Below are 21,059 nucleotides of genomic sequence, written 5' to 3'. Positions count from 1 at the left end.
AACTGAAGTGGCGCGAAAATTTGAGGCACAGTTGCAGCAACAGCGCGCAAGCGTGCGGTTTTCCTCCAAGTTTGAAAAGGCAGCGCCAAAAGTAAACAAAAGAAAACTCAACTCAAATTAAAAGTCGCATTAAATAAATGAGAAACGAACGAAGCGGCCGCCATAGCGACGACTGGCGCGGACCAAGTTTAAACAAAGCTCAAAGCTAAAGTTAAATTAAATAGACAGAGTTTGTTTTTCGTGAATGCTCGCCAAAGGAATCTATAAAAATTATTTTGAAAAATTTATAATACATTTTATGAAGTGAAGAAGGACAAAAGCCAAGGACAACAATTTGTATAAATATAAAATTAAAATGAATATATTTTATACAAAAGTTGCTTAGTTTAATATAAAAAGTAAAACGTTTAACATGTAAATTAAGCCAAAATTGTAATAGAAGAAACATAATAAAATAAACACAAGTCGCATAATTAAAAAATTAATAAGAATAAAAAGAAAACTATTAAACTGAATTTACATGCTGATTATATATGATTATTTAAAACGAAAGCGCCCATAATACTTTAAAGTATTTTGCACTTGCCTTATAGGCTAATTAAAATTTGCATAAAAAGTGAGCCATAAAAAACGACAACAACAACAACAAGAAAGGGAACAACGTTGCAAATTGAGCTGCCACATCGTTGAACGTACAGCTTGACGCCTCATTTGTCGCACTTCCGACGACAGCCGAGCGACAAAAGTCGCACGCAAAACGCGCGCAAAGAAAATGGCAAACGGCGCTGCAGTTGGCGCCTGCCCCAGCAGCGGTCCCATATGCATGGTGAGTACGAAAGGTTGAGCCAAAAATTATAATATACACACATAAATAACAGGTAAATGAGCGGACGTGGGGCGGCAGGGCGGGCTGACAGCAACTGCTGCTACAACTGCAATTGAGGCGTGAAAACGACAAGAGTCCGAAAAATCCAGTGTCGAAAAGTTTTCATTAAACGCCTCAACGACCCATTGTCATGAGTGAGCTGGAAAAATGCTGAAAAATACTTAAAATGCTGCAGGTGATGCGCTTTTCCGCCTCAGCGCTACAGTTTTCCGACTGCTTAAAAATACAGTTATGGGCCTTATTGAAGCAGCGGAAATTGACGTTCCATATGTCTGGGCATTCTGTATAATTTATTTACACATATCTACTCCTCCCACACGGAAGTACATTGAGTACTCTTGAGTTTTTACCTGTACAAATGTCGGAAACTTGAACTTCAATTAGCCGGAAAACAAACAACAACAATAACAATTGTACTGGTTTTTTTTGCGATAGATTTAATGTTGGCCGCACTCATTTAATTATGGGCCGTAAAAACATAAAGCAAATATTCGAAATGCTTTCCATTTCATTCATTCGCTGCATTCATTTCATTCGTTGCGTTGCGATTCCATTCGGTTCGAGTGTTGCGCAAGTTTCGCATGTGCCAAAACTCACTCCTGTGGCATTTGCTTTTATGACCTCTCGGCACCCGTTCATAAAAATGTTTATGGTTATCTAACCACAGACGGTCCGAATCCAAAAGCTTCTCATGGAAAACACAAGCGCAAAAAATGAATGGGAGGAAAAAAGAAAGAAAAGAAAAACATTTGCCAATTGCAATCGAAACTGGAAATTTGCAATTTAAATGGATGGAAACTTTGCGGCAATTTTCACATTTCTTTTGTGCATTTCCAACAGCGCGTTTCCTTGTGGCCCGAGTTCCTGCACCAGGCAGGACTGAGACAAATGCATCTGCCCCCCTGCCATTCTGCTCCCTGCTCCCTGACCACTGGCTCCTATCGCTAACAGCCTTTTATGTGCATTGAACTTGACTTTGGTTTTTCGTTACGTACTGCAATACAAACATAAAAAAAAGCGTAAGAAAAAACTGGTTCTGTGCAGCCAACATCGAACTCTGGACTAGCTCTGGACACAGTGCCTGCCCCTCCCCACTTGCCCCACGCCCGACGAGCGACGCCCCTTGCCAGTTGCATGCAGCCAGCAACAATTAGCCAAGTTTTGCCTTTTGCCTGGCCCAATTTCTTTAACTGTCTTGCAACGTTTTTCCGCCTTGTTGGCTGAGGCTGCAGCAGTAAAAACAACTAACAATTTGCAAGTGAAATTAAGGCAACAAAAACAATTGCAACAACAAGTTAATAAAAAGGCCTGCACGCGTTTCGTGGTTCTCCAACACAAACAAAACAACAAGGCAGCAGCCAATGAATTGCGAAACTGCACTAGAAAACTCCAAGGATGTGCAAGACTTTCCAATTAACACCCAAAACTACTGAAAGAACTCTCAAGAACATTTTTGAATTTTAAATTAAATGATTCCAATAAAGTTCGAAATTAGAAAGATTTAGCCGATTTACATGGGTATTTTGCGAACCCATTTATGTAAAAAGACAGATGGAGCATAGTATAAGATAGGAGTATAGGACACATGTTGATTACAACAAATATAAAAAATTATCAATGTTCCGATTTGAAATGTTTAGCAGAACTTATTTACAATGTAAAATCACATTACTAAATTTTATTTTCACATCAAAATGTTGGCTCTTAGCGCTTAAATTAAGAATCTACATTCTTCTTTGTAGATTATCAATATAGTTCCATTTATCAATATTTGGCTTGAATATGTTACATTTTTTATTTTATTCAATTAAACAAACATGTTAAAAGTAAAATGAATATCGACCAAACTAACCAAAACTAAGTTTTTCAATCTAAATCCTTTAAAACCATAAAGCGATGGATATGGACAAAGATGTTCACAATCTTTTGTCGCTCCTCGAAGTCATAAAAAATTCTTAACCAGTTTTCAGAGCACTTTTCAAGCCATAAAAAGTGTGCAGTGAAACAACAATTACTTGGCCAAAAACAACACAGAATAGCAACAATTTTTTATTGTAGTTTTCTATTGAATTTTAAAATTGCCCGCGCGTGTCCCAAACGAAACGAAAGCACATTTCACGCCCAGAGACCATCCGCTTGGGTGCCACTCCTGCGACTTCGCCAACTCCCGCTATTTGCCCATAACATCAAAGTGTTAAATAGAAAGCGCATTAAATTTTATGTCAAGAGAGGTAGGGGCGGGGAGGAGACAGAAGCCACAAGGATAACGAGTGCAGGGCTCGGCTCGCCACACACAACACCAACAACAACAACGAGTGGAGCGCTGGGTTCAACGGTTGAGCGACAAGTTGGCAGCCCAGGTAGGGGCATTAGAGGCGTGCCCTATGAGCTAGAGTAAGTGGCACGGCTGTGGGTGAGGTGGAAACTGCTTGGCAAGTTCATAAAAATTCACTCAGGCGCAGTTTTAACGGCCGTTAAATGTTTACGCGGTTGCATTTTTAACGACTGTTGACAGTTCATTTGGATCTGGATCGCGGGGCTTAGTTAAATGGCCATTGACTATACGGAAACGCGACGTCCCGTGTGCGCGAATAACGGCACTTTGAGGCAGAAACACAGCGCATGAAAATCCCCACGATTTAATCAGGTGATATCTATAAAGCTATTTTTATTTTTATATGGTCAGCTGGTTTTATAAGCTGAAGCAAGGCAAATAAGTATATTTATTTAAAGCCTACAAAGCTAACAAAACTATCCGTTGAGTCGGTTCGCGAGCCATTGTTTGCGGCCCATGTTTTGATTTTAAGCTTATCTCGCACATTTTTATCAGATTAATTATCAGATTGAACATATTTCGTTAAGCAATAATAATTGGCAAACTATATAATATACAAACAATATTTTATTTAAGGATCAGTTTTTCTTGAAAAGAAAGAAATGTAATATCACTTATTAAGCCCCAACGGCTGCTTGGCCGAGATTACATAACCTGAGATAGTCGCGATACCATAAGTGGCCTTGCATAAGCCAAAAGTTAGCCGGTGCAATTCGATGCTGCTTGAAATCCACAAACTGGTCAATAAGTTTACTGACCATAAAAGCCAAGCCAAGCCAAGCAGCGCCGCAAGTTCAATGTGGTTGATGTGAAAGTGGGACCAGACACATGAATGAACTTGCCAAAAGCCAGACAGATCTGGTGGGTTGGTCAGGGAACGGGTAACGTAGGCCGGGAGACTGGGCACCCCGTGGCGCAAATAAACAGCTAGACGGTCAACGGTTGCAGCGCGTGCGCAACGGGTTTATTGCAACCGAGAATCGAGCATCGGGTGGCAGTTGCAGCGGCTTTCGTCCAAATGTAGCAAGCACTTGGCCTGGCCGGTCGAAAGTGAAAGTGGCAGACAGCAGGCGCAGGTGGACAGCTTATTGGTTTATTTATGGGCTTAGCGCTCAAAGAGAAATATAAATATAAATATAAATACTCTGGCGAATTGCAAGTTCAACAAATGCACAAAATAGCAAAACACAGCTATTTGATCTCTCAAGTTGAATGCCAACATTGCAGTTAATCAATTAGTAAAGCACGTAAACAACTCTCCATTTCTTTTAGGTGCTATTGTTGCTTGGCCTGAATCTATCGTTGACCAAGGCCTTGGAAAACTGGCAGCGTTTTCCCTCGCTCGACACATTCGCCAGCTATGAGGTAAGTTTGCCCAAAAAATTACCAACATTTATTTTAAGCTCATTAATAAAACCTTAATACTGTTAAATGTGCAGCAGGTTATTCTTATTATTTTAACCAGTATAATTTGTTTTGCCCAATATAATTCATGTACATTTTTTTCTAGGATATGCAACGCTACTTCGATCAGCGCAACTTTCGCAGCATGCGACACATTGAGAATCCAAACGATGACAGCTATTTAGCTGCCTTCAATCAGTACAACGAGCAGCCAGCGAATCCCTCACAGCTCGCTCATCCACGCGCCAAGCGCGAGCAACGCCAACTGCCCACTGCGCCGCGCATGCTGCGCTTTGAGCTCAGCGATGCGGTAGAACCCAGCCAGGAACTGAAACAGTTTCTGCGTCAGCATCAGGATCGCTCGCTCAAGGCACAGTCCGCTATCAGCAGCACGGCACAGCCGCCAGCTAGCAGCACCGCCAGCAGCAGGAGGACTCGGAAGCTACATCGGTCACGAAGATCCGCCAGCAATCGCCAACCGGCCAACTTTAAGGTACAAATGATTCCTTTCGAGGCAACGGATGCACGTGAGCCGGATGCAATTACCGCACAGCTGATCAAGCGCGCCAGAGCCTTGGATGTGCAAAGGGAGCCAGCGCCAGGGGAGAGGTCAACTACAAGGTCCCAACTGCGTACACGCAAGACCAAACGCTCCAAGCGCTCGGCGCCGCTGCAGTTGCTCAAGTTTGAGCTGGCCGATGCAAAGTCATCGCTGCCCGCGTCGCTTCAGCGTAGCAGCAAGCAGCTGACATTGCCCAGCTTACTGACCATGGAAGCCGCTGCGCCGACGCTTCAAAATCAAACGGCAATCGGTGGCACACAGGAGACGCGCGTCGATGACAACATGGTCATGTCTGGCGAGGCTGCAGCCGAGTCCAAGCGCATGTATATCTACAAGGAGGCGCCTGCTACACACATCAAGTCGAAGAAGTCACTTAGTGCTCTGCCCCACGAGGTGCAGAAGGTCATCACCCAGCTGATCAAGGAGGGGAACGGCGGCAAGGCATATATCAAGTATCTGCCGCCCCAGAAAAGCGACTATGAGCACTTCAAGGTCAAGCCCGTCTCATATGTGCCCAAGCCAGCTGCGTATATGAAGTATGTGGCCACCAAGGCGGTGGAGCCAGTTCATGTGCACATACAGCCCGTGCCCGTTGTGGAGCAGCTGCGTTATGTGTACAAGCCCAACTATGCCAAAGTTTATCCTGTCGCGCCCACTTTAGTACAGCCCATTGTGGTGCAAGAAGCAGCGCCCGCCGGCCCCATTACAGAGGAAGTGCATCACACTTACAGCGCCAAGTTGGCCGCACCCGAAGCTGCAGCTGAGCCGTCGCTGCAACATGTGGCACCACAGTTTCGTCCATCCAAGCCGGATCCGTTGCAATCAGAGCTGGTGGAAACCAATCCCATCTACGGTCGACCCGTTGAACAGTACAAATATGATATTCAAGCGGAGCCCAGTCCCTCTACGGCGCCAATGATAAAGATCGAGTACCACGCATCTGCGGATAGCATTAATGAGCATTACAAGCAGCTGCCAGAGTTTCGTGAGCTGTCCACACTGATTGGCAAGTCACCCGACGATCAAATCCATGGGCTCACCTATCTGCTGGCCAAGGAGATGCAGGCGAAGATGCAGCGACAGCCAAAGGCTCAAATCCCAGATCCACGCCCACAGGACAACACTGCGCCTATACTCTTCCATCCGCAGCAGCAACCGGCGCCAGCAACTGCCACACTCAAGACCTTGACCGTAACGGAACACGGCTCGCTGGGCGTGCAGCCGGGCCGACTTATTGGCATGGCCAAGACCAAGCAGTATGTGCCCATTGTTGAGCCGGGCAACAACGATGTCAAAGAGCTGCCCGTGGTGCCCAGCACCGCTGCTACTAAACTGCCCACGCCCAGCTCCTTCATTGATTTCTCGCCCGGCCACGGGCTGTCGCGCGGTTACGAGGGCGTCCACGATGAGCAGCCGTTAACCACCGTCGAGCACATCGTGCATCATCCAACGCAGACACATCATCACGGACTGCTAGCAACATCTCTGCCAGCTGAATTGGAGGCCGATAAGATTGCAAATGGCTTGCACTATGTGCACAGCCAGGACGACAAGGCGGTGAGTGCTAGATCTTAAGGAATTGGCAAGCTTTTTGCGACTTCTTGACTCGGAGATAACATTAACTCTTACCCAGATACATCCAAGAAAACAGTTGCAAATATTTCATCTTTAATATGTAAAAGGGAAACTTCGGTTACAAAACATCTTTTTTAAAGATAGTTATAAGATTTGCTAGGCTTATAAATGTGAGCAGAATACCGAGACAGCAATAACAAATATTTGTGGCCATTAATTTTTTAGATTTCTGGTCCCAATTCAAATTTGTGTTTGCCCGATAGTTACATAGCACGACGGTCTTAAAACAGTGCCACCTCCAGTATATAATTTGTTTTGGGAAACCTTCTCAAATTACTTTTACTGCACGGCAATTTTTCCCTGTTTTGTATTTCACATCTTTTTTTATCCGTTTCGATTTTGAAAGTGATTTCGACCCTACAAAATGCGTTGCTGGGCTAAAATGTAATCGATTAATAAAACATCACTCTCTCTTCTTCGCCGCCATCTACCTATGAAAAATTAAAAAGTTCGGGAAAAGTCTCGGGTAACATCGTTCGTAATGGAATCGGTACAAGTTTTTCGTACAAAGCGACTTTCGCACAAGTACATGTAAAAAACACACTTCTCGTATGTAAATAAATATATGTATTTACATTATATAGGCCCTAGATGTCGCTTATGTCTGGCACAGCCTTTTTGCAGGCCACTCTTACCAGTTTTATGAATGCATAAAAATTAACATGAAAATGGAATGGAATCGATTGCAGCATTTCCGCTAACGCCTGGCTTCAACGTGCGGCCTTTCTGGCAATGACAATGCATTAAATTAAAGCATACCTTGGGGCGCGCCACAAAGGCTTAACGCGCCCGAAAGTGTGCTCCATTGATTGGCATAGGCAAAAACACAATCAACATAAATAAGGCGAACTGCCCGAGCAACAACTGGCAGCAACTCCCCAGACACGACAATGTCGCAGTCACAACAATGAAGCGCCTGCAGCAAGGCCCCACTCCTCGCTCTGCGTTACCACAGATGGGACTGGGATTGGGAATGGAACTGGGACTGGGGTTTGGGCTAGGGACTGTGTGCAATTCAGTTTGATTGCCGATCCATGTCTCGCCGGTAATGCACTTAATCGAATAATTTTCAAGTTCGACAAGCATTTTCAATGTCGTTAGCCCGAACCCAAACTCAAACCTTGCGCCGTCTGCTACCTGGTTGCGGCCACAAAGCAATGCAAACGACTTCGTCTTTCATTGCGATGCGCCTGAAAGCGGACTACAGACTGCAGACTGCAGTCTGTAGATTGTGGCATTGTCTGCCCTGCCCCGCTTGACGCACCGAACCCAATTGATACGAGATGTACGAGGGGGAGTATACACGGTGTGTATTCCTTTTGGATCAGCTCGAACACTTGAAACGTTTTTAGCAAATTTTTAAGGCAAAGCCACGCCTTCATGTGCACTTGATTGCATTTGGGGGCGGCAACTTTCTGGATTCTACTTTCGTTATCTTCGTTTTTATTTTTATCTATTTTTTTTTTTATTTTCTCGTCTGAGCGAAATTAAAATGCCTTTTTCAGCGTTGCAAAAGTTTCGCCATGTTTGCGGTACAACGGTGACTTGCATTTAATTTAAATGCTTTTTTATGCCCAGACTGAAAGCAGCGGCATTTACTATGTGTATGTGTCCATTGAAATGTATCTTTAAGATGTATATTGTGGCAATGCAAAGGCAAGCCACAAAAGCACAAGTATCATATTATATATATGATACTTATAAATAGTAGAAGGAAGAATCAATGAATACGCCAATATGCGCGTAACTAGGATTACCATAAAAAAATCAATTGAAGCCCTGACGGAAAATATTCAATTGTCTCACCTTGGACACCCAATGCGTTGTGGCCCAGAGGAAAGGCAGTCAAAGTTGTCCACACAATTATTCTTAATCGTCTTAATGTAACAATATTACACTGCAATTAGCTGGGTTGGTTTCTTGAATGAAAATAGCAATTCGATTTTTCGGTTAATTTATAGAATTTATTTTTTGGCCGATAGTAACAGTCGCTCGAATACAGTAACGTTCAATTCTCATTCACTTTCTCATATTAACAATTTATTCTGTTCACAAACAATACAGACGACGCCTTACTTGATCTCGGGACAAGCCATCTGGTACACGAATTGCACCAAGGTGCGCGTGGGGCGGCCAGTCATGTAACGAGCCGTCAGATAGGGAACCAAGCCGAATTTTGTGAGTAGGCCTGTGCCTCGAGTATCAATGTGAGCCCAATCGGCGCAAGGAACCAGCTCGTGGAGAATAGCAGCAGCCAAGCAAGAGCTGGCATTGCCACGACCATCATTGCTCAGATCGTAGCCAGTCTCGTCACTCACTTGTTTCTTGTAGTATTGCCAGAGGGGCATGCGCCAAAGGCGATCACCAGTCAGGGAGCCAGCACGCTGGAACTGTTTCCAGACGTAATGCGAGTTGGAGAAGATGCCAGAAGCACCGCCGCCGTACGCTTTCTTAACGCCCATGCCAAGGGCGGCCACATCCACTACCAGGCGTGGTTTGTATGTCGTTTGTCCATAGATCAGGGGATCTGCCATTACTACCACGCCAGCCTTGTCCACGTCACGAATAGCCATTGATCTGGCATTCAGCATGGTGACCACATCGCCAGGCTTCACCGACATGCCCGAGGGCATGTTCTCACACAGTGGGATAACACAGGTCACATTGATAGGTAGAGAGAGAGCCGCGATGCAACGCATCATGCCAATGATCGCAGCGGCTGCCGACATGCTGCCGCGGTATTCATCCATGCCTTTGCAGGGGCGCAGATTGATACCTCCCGAGTTGAAGGTGATGCCCTTGCCAACAAACAGAATTGGTTTGTCCTCGGGCGCAGTGCCGCAATAGCTGATCTCCAGTAGAACCGGAGGCTCGCAACTGCCCTTGGCAATCATAAGGAACGCATGCATGCGCTGCATTTCAATCCAGTCCATTGTTCGTACTTCGACGGTAATGCCACAGGGGCACAGGGCGTCAACTGTGGCCTGGGCGAACATTGTTGGCGTCATGCAATTGGCTGGAGCGTCTGAGAGACGTCTGGCCAAATTCTGGGACTCTGCCTTGAAAATGCCTCGCGTCCAGCCGTCCATGTCAGCCGAGTCGTACAGTTCCAAGCGGGGAGTTATCAAACGATTCTTTTTATTCATATTGTCAGAAAATCTCCAAACGGCCAGCGATGAGCCCTCGGCCGCTTGCTCTGCATAGTCCATGCCATCTACAGCGATAGTGTGGCAGCCCTGCTCCTGAAGAGAGCGTGCACCGACTCCTGCAGCAACACGCACATTCTCCATGCCCTCGTCGAGCATCTCCAGCTCATTAAAACCAATACCTTCGATGCCCACGCCCACAACGGCGACAGAGCTAAAGTCTGGATCAATGTTATTGAAGACACGGCCACGTCCCAGACGACCATCTACTTTCGTTTCGCAGATAAGCTGTCTTAGCTTGCCGCTAGTGCGGTCGTTCAATTTCTCGCCGCTTGGCGTAAACTTGGGATCCTTGTCGCCCTCCTTCAGATAAATACCGACCACTACACCCTTGCCTCCAACGGTTGAAGTCTCACAGGCATAACGAACATTAATCAAACGTGCAACGCTGCGCAGGCTCAGGAAGCTGCGGATGGTGTTTCGGTTCATGTGCTTCATCTTGAGATTAATTTATTCTTTACAAAAATTTGGAATTTGGATATAAAAAAAATTATTGACACGACTTAGCAGAATTGAGTATCACAAAAGGAAAGAAAAAATTGTTTCACAAAAGATAATTTAGGTTTTTTTTTCAGTTTTTGTTATTAAATCAAAATTGGAAGTCTGTTCTGTGCAGGCCAGCAACTAAAATACATCTGATAAATATTTTGTAGCAGCTCCAAGCCTTAACTAGGTCGGTAAATTTTCAAGGATGAGTTGATCAAAAAAATTTCCTGAGAAATTCAAACTGAGTGAAAATAGTTTTTTTTTTGTTTTTTCCCCATTCGGAAAAACAATTATTATTAATAGATTTAAATGGATGAATGCCTTAAATGTCATCCGTGGGCGATGCTGGATGCTTCAATTAAATTATTTAATTCTAAAAATTATTAAACTAGGAAAGGAAATATATTTATTTATTTATTTATGTTTCTACTTCTTAGCATTATCATTAAATATATAATTATGATTATGATTGTTTTTTAATAATATTATATTATAATACTTTTATTCATTTTAGTTAGCTATTACTTAATTTTATTATAACTATTCCTCTAGCAATTAACTTTATTAATATTAATTTCTTATTAAAATTTATTACTCGCATCTATGGAACATCGAGATCGGGGAGCTATTATTATAATCTTTATAACGATTAATGTCTTATAAATAATTCTTATTGGAACTAAAGGGAATCTTAAGTATTATGCATAAATGTTATATAAATTTTCTTTATTAACCTAATGCATATACTTACGTTTATGGCATAAGACATGTTGCCTTTCAAGCTGTTCGATGCAGTTGTGAAGGGGTGAGGGGGATGTTTCCAGTCAGCTGTCACTGACATTCTGAGAAATTCAGCGAGCAGAAAGCACAAAGTTGCAGACAGGAGCGAAAAAAGAAAGCAGCTAAGAAGTTGACGTCGTTGTGCCATAAACAGGCAAAAGTGCAACTGCAATAAGCAACAACAACAACCAAAGCACAAGTTGCAGCTGTCAGTTGCGCGATTCGCGTCGCAAATCGACTTAAAATTGTTTTCGAGCCGTGCAACAAAATTCGTTGGCATTTTACTCGTCATTTAATTTGATTTTCTGTTTTAATTGGCAACTGCAAAAGCTGATTAAATTTTATTTATTGGCACAAAGCGAGCGGCAACTCCACTTACATAACTTGGTTGTTAATGCGCATTAACAGGGTGCCAAAGTGCAAGCAGGCAGTAAACAAGTCCAGATCCACCTCTCCCAACTGGCCCACATACCCTAACTGACCGGACCAGTCCACACATTGTTTTACTGCCGTTTAGCATGATTTTTAATAGGCTTTAGGCCTGGTTGTCCCTGTTGTCGTCAACGCTGGGCTTAGTATCCACCGTTCACTGTCTGTGAAACTGTTCCCGCCCTTCCACACTCTCAAACGCCGATGCCTGATGAGCATGAAGGCAAGCTGCCAGGTTCTGCTGCCTGCCCGGGCTGGCTGCCTGTCTGTCTGTCCAGCTCTGACAGCCAAACGACACTTGTTAGGCTCAAGTTTGGTCTGGAGCACACGGCCCCTACTCTTCCACTTTGGACATGCCGTTGCAATGCTCGTCACGGGACTTGTTTGACAGCAGCTGCCACACAAAAGCTGGAGCATGAGCTTCATACGGAACAGGAGCTGAGGCAGGACTCTGTTGCCGTAACCATTTGGCAACGTGAGCGAACATGGTCAGATTTTTCGGGCATTTGTCATTTTATTGTGGTCGAAATGGTTGGTAATGGCCGCTCAAATTGTTTGGCTATGTATGTGTGTGTTCGTGTGTGTGTGTCTGTGTATGTGTGTGTGTGTGTGTGTGCTGATGGGTGTGTGTTTTGGGCAATTGCCTGCTGCTTGAGCCTGCCCAATGTGGCCAGCTGCAGGTGCAATATTTTCCAGGGACTAACTCACATATTTTAATTCCATTTTTATTTCAACCCTTTTGCTGTTTTTATTATTATTTTCCTCTTGTTTTCTTATTGTAAAGCTACATTTTTGTCCAAATGTTGAAAAGACCTTGTCAAGTACTGGTTGGGGCCCTGCCGGAGCGGTGGGTACATAACTTTTATTTAATGGAGCCTGCCGGGGGAGGACATATGTGCATTGCTTAGTTTGGTGTTTGGCATTGGAAAGCACTCGACAAAAGGTTTTAGCTTGGGGACTTGCCACATAGAGGAGAGAAAAAGGTTGAAGCTACTTTACGAGCACTCTTCCACCCAGGGGTGGGTCCGGGCTTAAGGTTTTCGAGCACACATCCGCCAGCATATGTTCCTAATGTGCCATTTATAGTGGGTGCTCTTTAGGCTTTGTCAAAGTGGGCTTAGGCAAACAATTTAACAATGACTCAATAAAGTGCTTCAAGAAATATTAAGTAGTAAGTAAGAGGCTCTAGTCGGGAGCTCCCGACTAGGGGATAACCTGAACCCCTTTCATTCAACATCAAATGCATACATGGCTAGATCGACTCGGCTATTGATGCTGATCAAGAATATATATACTTTATAGGGTCGGAGATGCTTCCTTCTGCCTGTTACATACATTTAGATTTTGCACAAATACAATAGTCCCTTATACCCATTTTTAATGGGTTCAGGGTATGAAAACTGAAAAAAATGGCGAAGTCAAACTAAACATACAATGGTTAAATAATTTTTTTAGTGCCGATATTTGGCTCTTTTAAAATATAAGTTATATAAATAAACAGGATCTATTTTTTGGGGATGATAATTTGCACATGCTAAGAAAAATATTAAACAAAAAATATTGAAGTTCCGCTTTTCTGAAAATTTTAGCTGATACCTAATCTTAGTAAGATAATTAGTACTTCTATTATTGTTAATTTTAGGTATTTTACTATCATTATTATTACTAAGTATTCTAAATTAGACAAGACAGCTTTTACTTTTGTTTAATTAAGCAAATATGTAATATTTAATACTATGTATTGATATCAGTATAAGGGAAAAACGAAAATCTGTATTATCTATGCAAATCTTACATAACGTAATCTTACTTTAAACTTGCCCCTATAACGTATATGTTACTATTATTCTTAACAGTTAAACATTTTGAGTGCCCTATGCTTGACCCTGCCATTACTTTCAGCGGTCGCTCATCAATTTCTTGGTTTACGCTGCGATGCTTAAATTCAAGTGGCATGCAAAATGAGACCCTGGGAAATCATTTGCCTGGCGCAATCCAGATATTAACTTAACGCTAGTTCAGCAGTGCCCAAAAGTTCGCCCTAGCCCAACATTGACTTTAAATTAGCTTCACTTCACTCGCTCACATAATAAACCGCAGCTGAAACTCAGCTAACTCAACTGCAGGCTAATATTTCGGTAGCAAAAGAATATATATATATAACTCTATATAAAGGGGGTGGAAGAAGCTGATAAAAAATTATACCCATGCCAATGCCCGTTGGCTCCTGTTTCTGTTCCTGTTTTTTTTTTTTCTCTATCTCTCACTATATAGATGTCTCTCTGATTCTCTGTCTCTTTCTCTCCGCCTGCGTATCGACTGTCACATTCGCATAAAAATCACGTAGTTTGACATTTTGCCTGCTCCTCTGTCAAATCAGTTAGTTGGACGCTATTTTTTCAACTTCTTCTGCAGCAGCAGCTGTCACGCAATCAGCCCAAGCACATTTGCTAGCAGAGCCAACAAACTGATAACTCAATTTTGGTTAGCATTGGACCACCCCCATTGCCATAACACTGAGCGCCCCTCTCGCCATACGACTAAAGACCACCTATAAGCCCCCAAAATGCGCATCCTGCTCATAACTCGAGCGAAAATTGCTAACAAGCCAGCCATAAAAACTGTATGTGGCTGCAGGGGACTGCCGTGGGTGTGGCGGGTTTTTTTTTTTTAAGGGAAGAGGGCTCAGAGATTGCATTTAAAATTTTTACCACTTGCTGCACTGGCTCCAACATTTTCGACTCCGCAAGAATTATACAACAATTTTGAAAGGCAAAGCTGAAGCTGGCACTGATTTGGGAACTGGTGCCATAATCAGCGCCTAGCCTCATAATTGTGTGCAAAACTTTTGGACTGTGATGTTGCTGGCAATTGTGTCAATGGCTGCCGTGTGGCATCGGCGGCCAAAAGGCGCCCCAGAGTCGCCAACGTCAGGACGTACGTCAGGACATTCATAGCCTGCTGTTGAACACGTTCTGACCAGGCACACACACACACACACACACTGGCTGGCTGATGCGCCAACTCTGAACGCATTACATTGTAAAATTGGTTTTTGTAAATTGTTTGGACACAACACTTATTTCCATTTAAATGCGATTTGGCTTGCTTTTTTGGTCCACTCCACAACGACCGGCTTTCTGTGGCGCCTGTGGCCGCCCATCTGCGAGTGTGTGAGTGTGCCCTGTTGTGTGCGGGTGTAAGTGTTGTTGAGTGTTCCTGAGTGAGAGAGTGACCAAGCCAACATTTGTTCAATTTTAAATGAGCATGCAGCTAGCCGCTACTGCAATTGCCACTGATGCCTCCGCTTTTCCCCCAACCCTAAGCCCCATGCTCTATCTCAGTGCCTTGGCTCTCTGCTTGCCCATGAGCCCCTTGAGGTTTCTGGCAGTGGTCGGTGCGAGGTGTTTTACAGCGCTTAAACGAATTGTGTGAATAATAAAAGAAGCACTGAGGTTGCCATAGATATAACATTAGTTACCAACACGGATTAGTATTACGAGCGACCTTTATGCCTGCCTCTTAGGAATACCACTAGTAAAGTTTCCACTGCGAATAGAATAGTTACCTTGGATTTCATTTTAATATACTTATGTCGCTAATATAAGCAGCTTAATTTAATTTTTAATGTAACATTAGTTTAGCTTAAAGAGAAGATTCAATGATGACTGATATGTGTAGGGGATTTATTTCTTTTCTCAACATTTAGTCATAAAAGAATTTCCAATTTAAAACTTCTTTAATTTCCAGCAGTGGTCTAACCACAAAAGTTGTCAGGGAAGAAAATTTGTCAAAATCACAATAAATTCAATTAGCCGATAAGCAAAATAAATCATTAGGCCGCATGCTGATTTTTGCGGTCAAATGATGAAAGCGAATTGAGTTGAGTCGAGTTCAGATGAGTTGAGTTAAGTTCCTGCCCAACGGCAATGAGTTAACCACAAACAGCACCACACAAAGCAGAAGGCAGTGGAGCGGGGCGGCAGAGGCAGCCGCAGGCAGAACAAAAGCAAAACGATTTTAATGAGCCACGCAGTGGCTAACAAATGGGCAGGACCATAGGAGAAAGGGGCGCCACTTGCCTGAAACGGAAACTCCAATCCAGAGCGCATAATGAAAATCAACAACAATGCTGATTATATGCGAATCAAAAGAAATAAAAGCCTGAGCGCGTCCAATGGCATATAATTTTCAGTGCGTCAAAGGCATTGCTCAGCCCCGCCCCGCCCACCTCTCCTACCCGACACCCATTGACTAAAATGTGTGGGAAAAACAAGTGCGAAAAACGGGCAAAAAACGCGTCTAGTTATAAAAGTTGCTGTGCAACTTGTTATGAACTGGGACCTTCGGTTGTTGCTAGCGTAGCAGAGGGTCTTGAGCTATAAGAAGTTGTGACTGCATATCGCTTTCCCAAAAGTTGTGTGCTCTGTGTGCACGCGGCAAAAAGCTGCTTGGCATCACACTTTCAAATTGCCAATGCATACTTTTAGGCTGACCCCAACGCACCGTGGGCGAAATCGAGCGGCAACACAAATCATCCATCGATAAAATTGTTAAAAGAGTTGTCAAGTGACGGCCAAATAAGCGATGTGATATTTAACCCTCGGTGAATATTTGAATCAGTGCACTAGAACTTGAACCTGTATAGATAGATTTTTATTTTCCTCGGGCGGGATATGGGTGAAAATGTTGTATCTAAAATTCGAAGCAAAATACTTGCCACGGGCAAGGCCAGGGAATGACTCCGCTTTTTAAATCATCTACATAACATAATAAACTGCTGTCTTTAAAGGAAAACCCAGGAAATTCTAGAAGAAACTTCTTCATCCAACCCCACTTAACTTGAACCTATGCCTTTAAATTCATATGATATGTTAATGTTAATGTTTATTACCCATATCCCACTGTGCTCACCCAGTCCTCTGCGGGCGCTTAGTACACCATTCCACCCGCACTTAACTGAGCAAAACTAAACGAACTCACGTATTATGGCCTCAAATTGCATTTTGCACTCGACTCGGCTCACAATTCGCCAGCACTTTTGGTGAAACGTGTTTAATGCAAAATGTGTTGTCCCAAAGTGCCTGCGAAATGTCCGAGCCAATGCCAAAGGCAATTTCTAATAAATTCCGTGAGAGACCAACTGTTTGTCATATTTTTTTCTTAAGCCAGCCAAGTGCCTGCTTCCGTCCTGTTGACATTGACATTACTCTACCTACAAATATAAATAAATATATATATATATATATATATATATATATATATATATATATATATATATACTTATATATATATACCCTGCTCGTCTGCATCTAATGCCAAGTCAATTTACAGTCACAGAAAAATTGCATCGTCATCGTCAACATTGTTGTTGTTGTTGTTGTTGCTGTTGTTGTCTGGGCTTCAGCTCTGATCAACATCATCAAACGAATGCTGATTTACAGTTGGCACAAAAAATATGTGTACGCAAGCCCTTTTTTCAATATGGCACGTGATGTGATTTAGTCATTGCCCCCTCCTTGCCCAACCGAATGTCACATTTTGAAAGGCAAACATTGACCAGTGCTTACATGAGCGAATTATTCTTGCCGCCTTCCCCATGTGCCACCCCCTACACCTGCTCGCTGAGGTGGGGGCGAGTGGTTGACGTTTGACCAGCTCTCATCATGTTTCATCTGCATTGTAATTATGTTCATTTAATCAAATCAAATTTGTAATGAAATTCTCCGACTGCAGCACCTCGTAATAAATTGCTTGTCTGCCCTGACCATGCCGCGGCAATAGAAAAGAAAAAAATCGAAGGAAATTTACATATTCGCTGGCAATGCGGTTTATTGTCTATGACAATATATATACCCTATAGAATTTTGATGCAGAGGGGCGAAACGTTTGGTGTCAAAGAATGAAAACATTTGCTGTTAAACTAACAACACTTTAATCTTTTAATTTTTTAAATATTTATAGCTTAAAGCATAGCAATATTTAAATGCATTTTTTAATAAGATCGTTTTGATCGTAGATTTTATAATTTCACATGTATAGATTATATATTATTGTGCAGAGGGTGTTTATTAGTCGAGCACGCACTTTGCCCGATGATTAAAAGAAAAACTATGCATTGTGGTTTGGGGCAGCTTTGCACGTCAAAAATCTATTAACATTTTGCCGCGCTGTTAATGAAGGACTCGCCGCGCTCTGTTCCCGTTCCCATTCCCGCTCCGGTTCCTGTTCCTGCAAACTACTATGCAGCAACAATGCGCGGGCTGCAGAAATATTTTTTTACATTTCATTAAAAGGGAAGAACGATAAAAATTTAAGCGCAGATATTAGCAAATTGCTGTAGCGCAGAAATTCTTAATTATAATAAATGCACTTGCGGTTTAAAGATGAGAAAGAATGAACAGAAAGTGGAGAAGTGAGATACCAGTGAATTTTAATTGTGTGAGTTGGGGAGAGTTACAAAAAATTCACGAAATTCCTTGAGCAGAGTTAACTATTTATTGTTACTTAAGATATTTGAAAGAATTTACAAATAAAAAACAAGAAAACTAAACAGAAAGTCAGTTAAAAAGTAAAAAAAAGAGATGAAAAGCCCCAAGTCAATATAAAAATGTATTTTAGATTTACGACTTTAGAAATATCTGAGATTCTTAAGTTCGTTTTTCGCTCACGAACAGATCTCTTAGTTGCAATCAAGCTTTTCCTAAGCCGAGTGAGGCATACAAATGACAACATAACACTCGAGAATAATTTGAAGAGCTCCCCGCCCAGCCCCCTACACGTTTCTACTATGACACAAAGCTACAAAACACATAAATTTGCCAAAGCGCGCCAAAAGTTTGCATGGGCATGCAGAGTTTTGCCTGCCTTCGCCGCAGTTGACAAGAAAAATGGCTGGCAACAACAATGTAACTTAATTAAACTTAATTTACAACTCATTAACATATCAAAAAGTTTGCCACGCCCCCAACAAAAACACATACGCACACACAGAAACCACAAAAGCAGCCCCGAAACATGTAGCGAAAGTTGTGACAATTGTCGAGCCGACAACGAGATTTCCAAGTTTCAGGAAACGGAAACGCGCACACACAAACCACCAACACACACACACACACATACACGCGCGGGCGGGGGCGCACACAGGATAACATGCTAAAATGTGTGAAAAATATTTTATTTCATCTTGAAATGTTTACCAGCGAAAATACTTACAATAAAAAGGCAACACCAAAATTCTGGATGACATCTACAAAAAAAATCTATGCAGCGCACAGAAATGAAATCACGCCGCGGTGGTGTCGGGAAGGGGCTTGCCACAGTGTGGCATGGGTTGTAGGCGATATTGGCGCATTCGTCGTTTTTCTATATTGTTGCAAATTTCATTAAGCACACGCCTGCCTCAATACAATTTACAATCACATGCATAGTAAAGCGCCATGCGAATGACAGTCAGCTTCGAGCACCTCCCAACCCACCCGCAAATACACACACGCACAACAATATCTGACAGCCGCCATCTTAGTCTGAAACTTCCTTGTCTTTTGTCCTGCATTGTTATACCCTTTGAATGGGTATGTTGGCTTTTGAGCACGGTACAGTTTAGGAGAGGTATTTCAAAAGACAATTTTGTAAATCTACATTAATCGATTAAAGTGAGAAGAGATAAGATAATTTACTTAATAATTTAACGTTAACTTAAGATACTTAGTACTGAGATTCTTATTTCGAATAAAAGGAGTCAAATATGAATAATTGTTTAAAAGATCTACACAAAAGAAACCTAATAAATTATTTTTGTTTCGCTGGGCTACCTCTAATCGGAATTAATTCAATTTGCGTAATGGATGCAATTGATAGCTCTCAAATAATTGAAGTTAGATCTCCATTATACATTAAGTGCATACAAGCTTCGTCTTATCAAACATCTTTCAGTTTTTTTATATTTGTAAATGCCAGAGTGGTTGTTGTTGCCGTTGCATTTGTTGCCAGTCTTCACTGTAGACGACAGTGGCCTTAATACATTTTGCATTTTTTATGCTCATTTCGGCATGCGCACGAGTTGTCAGCTCTGGCAATGGTACCTATCGGCTTACCATTATACCATATATATGTTCACATATATATTTATATGCACTCAAATTGAACTAGCTTAAACTAAACCCGCTCCCATCCTTGGTACCCACCCTCTGCTCTTCATTGCAGCTGCATCAGTACGCCTCAAAGTATGCCTTTGGCTATCGCATACGTGATTTCCATACTGGTAACGATTTTGGCCACAATCAAAATAGGGATTTGCATGGCGTGACACGCGGTCAATATCACATTTTATTGCCAGATGGACGCGTCCAGAACGTGATTTATCATGCAGACGATACGGGCTTCCATGCGGACGTTAGCTTCGAGAGCGGCACAACGAGGCACTGAGCACGGGAACAGGAACAGGAAATCTAACCGAAAATAAAGCCGAAACCAAGTGGACAGATGTGCAATCACTGGATATGTGTGTAAGTTTTAGAATAATGCATTTTTAAATTATACTGAACGATTTACAAAGAAGTTAAGGCAATTTACTTAAAAATTAAGATTTAGCGTTTATTTGATTGAGTCTTCAAAAATGTCTGAGCAAAATAAATAAATATATTTAATATTATTTCACTCTATTGTAAGAATTTCGGCATATTTTATTTTACAGATATATTTTGAAATTCATTTAGATGTTATTGGTTGTATAACTTTTCACAAATTAATTCTTTAACTATTCCAAAAAAAGAAGTTCACATTCTGATTTTTGTTGTTATTATTTTGTACTATTTATTATCATACTTTCATTACTTCTAATTCTCATTAAGATCTTCTAAATAACTTAACCAAAAAAAATGTTAAATTCTTGCTATTTTTCTCCGCGTTATTCTCATTAAGAATCTATTGTTGTTAAATTAAATCCTTGTTTCACAAAATATAGAATTATTACCGATAGTAATTTAAGATTGTTAAATCCTTGGTTCCTCAGCTGGGAACCTTGCGTTTTTGTCATTAACTCACTCACTTTTACGAAAACCAATGCAATTTACACACAAACAACAAGTTTGTCTCATCAATGTGCAATATAACAAAAAAATGCGAATCCAATTATAATATTTATAGAATTAAACAATAAAAACAAACAACTTTCCTGCATTTTTCATTAGCAAATGTTGTTATGGAAAACAACGAAATAGTCAATCATTGCCGAATGAACCGCAATTAAAATTATAAACGAGTACGCACTTTGTAAGCGACAAAGCATTAACAATATTTAACACTCCGCGCGTGAGGAGCGAGGGAGAGGGTGAA

The 21,059-nt window shown here is 42.0% G+C and overlaps 2 protein-coding genes and 1 long non-coding RNA gene across 3 annotated transcripts; 1 reads left to right on the top strand and 2 right to left on the bottom strand.

The window, feature by feature from the left end:
- The first annotated feature begins 16 nt into the window (after nucleotides 1–16).
- Nucleotides 17–20,895, top strand: Cpr50Ca (Cuticular protein 50Ca). The gene is made up of 4 exons (XM_032437005.2): nucleotides 17–826; nucleotides 4,494–4,586; nucleotides 4,732–6,744; nucleotides 19,929–20,895. Exons 1-4 carry the CDS (start codon nucleotides 773–775, stop codon nucleotides 20,148–20,150), a joined length of 2,382 nt encoding a protein of 793 aa, XP_032292896.2. The 5' UTR covers nucleotides 17–772; the 3' UTR covers nucleotides 20,151–20,895.
- LOC138911342 (uncharacterized) lies at nucleotides 5,998–7,214 on the bottom strand. The gene is made up of 3 exons (XR_011416901.1): nucleotides 6,817–7,214; nucleotides 6,228–6,757; nucleotides 5,998–6,127 (listed from the first exon to the last, which is right to left on the bottom strand). It is a non-coding gene; the product is annotated as an uncharacterized lncRNA (long non-coding RNA).
- On the bottom strand, nucleotides 8,841–10,651 carry S-Lap7 (Sperm-Leucylaminopeptidase 7). The gene has a single exon (XM_002049502.4). The coding sequence runs from the start codon at nucleotides 10,464–10,466 to the stop codon at nucleotides 8,895–8,897; it is 1,572 nt and encodes a 523-aa protein (XP_002049538.1). The 5' UTR covers nucleotides 10,467–10,651; the 3' UTR covers nucleotides 8,841–8,894.
- Nucleotides 20,896–21,059: the final 164 nt, after the last annotated feature.

This window comes from Drosophila virilis, chromosome 5, assembly GCF_030788295.1.
Source record: "Drosophila virilis strain 15010-1051.87 chromosome 5, Dvir_AGI_RSII-ME, whole genome shotgun sequence".
NCBI classification, from domain to species: Eukaryota; Metazoa; Arthropoda; class Insecta; order Diptera; family Drosophilidae; genus Drosophila; species Drosophila virilis.
This window is presented reverse-complemented; position numbering and strand designations above follow the sequence as displayed.